Raw genomic sequence first — 6,024 nt, 5'->3', positions numbered from 1 at the left:
CACAATAGATAACCTTTTCATAATAAAATCCGAAATTAACAAAGCCCTAGAAAACAACCAAATTCTGGGAATGATCAGCCTAGACATAACCAAAGCTTATGACTCCGTATGGAGACACAGAATACTTCAAATACTCAGCAAAATACTAATAAACGGGAACATGTATAACTACATAAAAAACTTCCTCTCCGACAGAAAATTTCGAGTCAAAGTCTCAAACTGCCTTTCGAACATTTTTACCCAAGAAAACGGAATTCCCCAAGGGTCGTCACTAGCTGTCACGATCTTCCTCCTATCAATAAATGACATTGTCAAAACAATAGAAACTCCTGTAACTGCAAATCTATTCGCAGACGACCTTAACATACTTTGCAGAAGCAGCAACCTAAACACAGTACAACATTTACTACAAAATAGCACAAATAACATAATAAAATGGTTTAATAAAACGGGCTTCAACATCTCCAGTCAAAAATCACAAAGCATCATATTCAAAAAAAAAAAGAAAACAAGGTAAACTCCAGATAAAAATAGATAACAACATTATACCAAACCAAAATAAAATAAAAATTTTGGGAGTAATTTTTGATACCAAATTAAACTGGATCCCACATTTAAAATATGTAAAAAACTCAATCACAAAAAAACTCAACATAATAAAAATTATCTCACATACATCATGGGGTGGTGAAACTTCTACACTACTAAAAATATACAGAGCACTAATCCGGTCTAGAACTGATTACGGTTCAATAATATTCAGGACAGCCAATCCTAAACACCTAAAAATGATTGATGTGCCTCTAAATACCGGCATAAGACTAGCAATTGGAGCCTTCAAATCCAGCCCAATAGCGAGTCTAAGAAACATTGCAAATGAACCTCCCCCCGACATAAGGAGAACACAAAACAATATACTCTATGCATCCCGAACATTAAAAAATGAGAACAACCCAGCAATCAAATACATCGACAACACAATCAAAGAAGCAGAAGACCTACAAATAAATATAAAACAAATAGTACCAAGAGAACCACAAACCATACCTCCTTGGTTAATGCAAATCAATACAAACATCGAAATAACAGAATATAAAAAAAACAACACAAATCCTAATATCTACAAAAATCTTTTCCAAGGAATAATACAAAAATACCCTGATAGAAAACATATTTACACTGATGCATCTAAAACAACAGACAGTGTAGGGATCGCAATAGTAGCAGAAAATACAATCACAACTTACAAATTACCCCCCGAATGCTCAATTTACACAGCTGAAGCACTGGCAATATATAATGCGACTTTGCACATAATACAAAATAAAGATACAACACCTAACAACTACCTCGTAATCAGTGATTCACTCAGCAGCATCACAGGAATACAAAACATAACACATTCATCTGACTATCGACTAATACAAGAAAAAACATATGAAGCAAGTGGTATGGGGATGGATATATGTTATATGTGGGCTCCTGGACACTGCGGCATACAAGGCAACGAAAAAGCAGACCTAGAAGCGTCAAAAGCTGCCTCCTCCCCAGACACCCCACTACTCAATATATACACATATGAAGACAAAAAAAAACAAATCAAACAAGTCCTAGACCAAAAATGGCTCATACAATGGATAAACCAGCATACAAAGTTAAACCAAATAAAAAACAACATACAGACATGGAAAAACCCCGGACTAAATAGAAAAGAGGAAACTATATTAAATCGTCTAAGAATAGGCCACACTTTCATCACACACAGGCATCTTATGGAAAAAAATGATCCTCCCATATGTGAAATGTGTGGAGTGGACCTCACAGTAAAACATATTATTACTGAATGCCGAAAATATGATGACATGAGGAAAAAATACAACATATCTCAACAAATCGGAGAAGCATTAGGACCTGACACCCAATCAATCCGCAACATCATACTGTACATAAAAGAAATCCAGCTATACAACCTAATTTAAGCCCTTTTCCACAATATATATATTATGAAATTGTAAATATTTTTAAATTACTGTAAATTGTAAACTAATGGCCACAGAAGCCGATGTTTTATAAGATCAATAAAAAAAAAAAAATAAATAAATAAATAAATATTTAAAAGTAATATAATATAAGAATTAAAGAACGACTTATTTGAACAAAACTTACTTGAGACAGCTGGCTACCAATTGCATTATTTAAAATATTTACGATGGCTGATTCATTTGATTTCGGTTTGGGAATACATATTTGTAACGATTCTTGATTAAAACTAAAAATCAAATAGTTTTTGAACACAATGTTATATAGTATAAAAATAATTACAAATACATACTAATCCTCAGAGGCATTTGCAGAGGCACAGTATATGACTAATACAAACTAAAATAATAATATAAATCAATAATAATAGGTACAAAATATAAAATATTTACCTATTACCTACTTACCTCAAATATCAAAACAAACATAAACATGACCAAAAATGAGCAATCTTTACATGTTTTTTTTTTTTTAAATTGGTCTATAAAAAAAGTACATAAAAATATCAGTATACAAAAAGATGAAATTAAATCGAACACATTAAATATGGTTGAAATGTGTAACACAAACATTTTCAGTCATAATATAATATAGGCACGTTAGTCAAAGTAATACGGTGAAACTTCAATAATATACAGGGTGTGGGAGAACACAAAATAGTATACACAAAATAAGATATGTTTCTATCTGTAGGTTAGAGTATTAATTAAATAATAATATAATATACTACTAATCAGGCCCGTCGTTAAATATTTTCCGCCCTAAAGCGAAAATTTTAATACCGGCGCTCTTCTTTACAGATATTTATTACATTTCTCAGCCTTCAATTTCTTTAAAATTGTATACCGCCCTAAAGTAACGCATGACTTATACTTGTGCCCTAGACGGGTAACTAGACTATAACATAGTACAGCGATAAGCTTCTATATTACGAAGCCTCATGCGGGCACTAAAAAAAATCGTATTTTAAATAGAATTAAATTAATGTGGTTCTAATATTTTGGTTTGGTCCTCAAAAATATTTCGTTAAACATAACATTTTGTTAACGGGAAGTTTGTTAAATGAAATATAAGTTATAACTGTAACTAGAAGTTTCACTGTATATTATTTAGTATAAATAGTATATAATAATATGTATGTGAAATTAGGCAGTCCCCAACATCCCTTCTCCGAACTGCAGAAAAAGCGGTGCCTTATAAGCAATACCCGTTTGTCACCTCACAATGTTAACTATTTTGTACACCGTTTCTTATTTTGAATAAAGTATAGAATATATACTTTAAAATTATGTGTTTATATAACTATATAAATATAAGTGTACTCGTATTCTAATAACTGCTATTTTAAATTGTAGGTACATTAGCAGAATGTCATACTCGCACGTGTTTTCTCCGGCTTACAAACGTACAACATAACAAATTTGTGTTCAGCAGAACCAATTTTGTGTTGTTAGCTTTGATATTTTAAATTTTAATATTCAAGCGAGTTATGAACATTTTTAAATTGCAATATTTTACATACACATTACTCGCTCACTAAAATTGTAATAATTGTAAATACAAATGTACAAATATGCAATTCTGGGCAAAATAACTATATAAAAAAATGTGGGTTAAGTTTAAAGTTAAAAGTTACCTTCATTTTTCTTAACTTGTAAAATGTATACATTACCTTTCGTTCAGATTGATATTTTTCATTTTTCAAACCGTTTTGACGAAACTTTGACATTTTACTCCTATAAACAAATGAAATTATAATTAATTGGACTTACATAATTGACAGTAAAATAAAACTTACAATTTTGGTGTAAAAAAATATTTAAATTTATATGTCAAATGTGGTATGGTACAGCTCGGTGGCTCACACTTAACTATGGTGACGGCTCGTATATTCGACTCAATACGAGCTTGATAAAATTATTGTTAATGATTTTCCGATTGTTTTGCCTTAGCAAGATTATGTGTAGTGGCAAAAAATATGTATATTAGAATATTAAATTATTAATTGGATGGAAAGTCCTGAATCGCGGTATATTCGTTGGTTATCGGCCTTTGACCAAGTGGAATTATATTTATATTCAACGCCAAACCGCGGAGCATTTATGTTACACTGATAAGAGAGGGTACATATTACCTATATAGTTCATAGTATAGTGGCATAATATAACTAGTTCCAATATACTATTGAGTATTTATGATGACGCAATTACTAAATAATTAATTATTAAATTTACATTTTTACAACCACTATTGTTACAGAAATTATATATTTGTATCGACTATCGAGATACAAGATAGAAGATACAATTGTATCGAAGATACTGCCCAACCCTGAATATACATACATACCTCTATACCTACTTATTATGCCTATTATAGTATTCGGAAAAAAATTCCAGTAGAAAAATTATCGTTAATTAGATAAATTGTATTTTATTTATATACTATCTACTGCAACTAATAATTATTATTAGGTATATTATAAAGCTTCAAAACCCATTGGCCATGGTAACCATTTATAAACAAAAATGTCCATCAGACATTCATTTTTATATAATATATATAGATTATTTCATAAGAAATTAGAAATTAGAATTAAGAATTAATACTTATTTATTTTACTGTGTGACTTTATTTGTACAAAATATGAGTAATATTTCTTCTAATTATAATATTAATATAATAATATGTAATCAATTGCAACCATTTAGATAAATAAAATTTTTTCTTTTTTCATAAGCTAAAAAAAAAATCATATGCAGTGCTCGAAATGGAAAATTTTCTGAACCGGAACGCTTTTTTTTTGAGTACATAGTATGGGCGTAGACACGGGGGGGGATATGGGGGATGGACCCCCCCCATGACCTTTTTATATATATGTTAACTTTATACATTATACCGAAAATAGAAAAAATGATAATTCTATGTAATCAATTTTTATAAATCGTTTATATATTTTTTTTTAATTTAATCGATAGATAACGGCCTATCAGAGAATCATATACTAGGTAGTTGTAGGTACTGGTGTTATAAGCTGATAAGCCATAAAGTGTATTAGTTATTATCACTGCTATACCACGTTATATATACTATCTAGACAAAAAATCTATACGAAAATTTGCAAGTTTTTTGGGGTATACGTCATATCCCCCCCCAATGAAAATTCCTGTCTACGCCACTGAATTGTACATACCATAAGGAAAAACGGATGCCCGTGGAATACGGAAACGTGCAGCAACGCCGCGTTGAATGGTCACGTGGAATGCCTAGTATATGCACGGGAAAACGGGTGCCCATGGAATGAGGACACATGCAGCAATGCCACGTTGAACGGTCACATGGACTGTCTAGTATACGCTCGGGAAAAAAGGTGCCCATGGAACGTGGACACGTGCAGCTTTGCCGCGTTAAACGGTCACATGGACTGCCTAGTATATGCAAGGGAAAACGGATGCCCATGGAATGAGGACACTTGCAGCAAAGCCGCGTTGAACGGTCATATGGACTGCCTGATTTACGCAAGGAAAAACGGATGCCCGTGGAATAAGGACACTTGCAGCAAAGCCGCGTTGAACGGTCATATGGACTGCCTGATTTACGCAAGGAAAAACGGATGCCCGTGGAATAAGGAAACGTGCAGCAACGCCGCTTTGAACGGTCACATGGACTGCCTGGTTTACGCAAGGAAAAACGGATGCCCGTGGAATGAGGAAACATGCAGCAACGCAGCGATGAACGGTCACATGGACTGCCTAGTACACGCTCGGGAAAACGGGTGCTTATGGAACGTGGACACGTGCATAGACGCTGCGTGGAATGGTCATATAGACTGCCTGATATATGCACGGAAAAACAGGTGCCCGTGGAACGAGGACACCTGCAGTTTGGCCGCGTCGAACGGTAACAAGGACTGCCTTATATACGCTCATGTAAACGGGTGCCCGTGGAATGAGACGACGTGCATTTATGCTGCGAAGAACGGTC

At 33.2% G+C, this 6,024-nt stretch overlaps 3 protein-coding genes across 3 annotated transcripts in view; 2 read left to right on the top strand and 1 right to left on the bottom strand.

Moving 5' to 3' along the window:
• Positions 1-2,084, top strand: part of LOC115033843 — a 7,266-nt gene extending 5,182 nt beyond the window's left edge. Inside the window, exon 2 of the mRNA XM_029488263.1 lies at positions 1,935-2,084. Coding sequence (XP_029344123.1) covers positions 1,935-1,979 — 45 coding nt within the window. The 3' untranslated portion in view covers positions 1,980-2,084. The remainder of the gene's footprint in view (positions 1-1,934) is intronic.
• Positions 1-2,564, bottom strand: part of LOC107884694 (choline transporter-like protein 1) — a 14,876-nt gene extending 12,312 nt beyond the window's left edge. Inside the window, exons 1-3 of the mRNA XM_029488264.1 lie at positions 2,448-2,564; positions 2,333-2,379; positions 2,167-2,269 (exon numbers count right to left, since the gene is read on the bottom strand). Of these exons, the coding sequence (XP_029344124.1) occupies positions 2,167-2,269; positions 2,333-2,379; positions 2,448-2,474 (177 nt within the window). The 5' untranslated portion in view covers positions 2,475-2,564. The remainder of the gene's footprint in view (positions 1-2,166; positions 2,270-2,332; positions 2,380-2,447) is intronic.
• A 2,814-nt stretch (positions 2,565-5,378) lies between these two features.
• LOC103308457 overlaps positions 5,379-6,024 on the top strand; it is a 2,854-nt gene continuing 2,208 nt past the window's right edge. The window contains exon 1 of the mRNA XM_016802026.1: positions 5,379-5,969. Within this exon, the coding sequence (XP_016657515.1) occupies positions 5,379-5,969 (591 nt within the window). The remainder of the gene's footprint in view (positions 5,970-6,024) is intronic.

This window comes from Acyrthosiphon pisum, chromosome A1 (assembly GCF_005508785.2).
Source record: "Acyrthosiphon pisum isolate AL4f chromosome A1, pea_aphid_22Mar2018_4r6ur, whole genome shotgun sequence".
Lineage (NCBI taxonomy): Eukaryota > Metazoa > Arthropoda > Insecta > Hemiptera > Aphididae > Acyrthosiphon > Acyrthosiphon pisum.
Note: the sequence above shows the minus strand (reverse complement) of the source record. Positions and strands in the feature narration are given on the sequence as shown.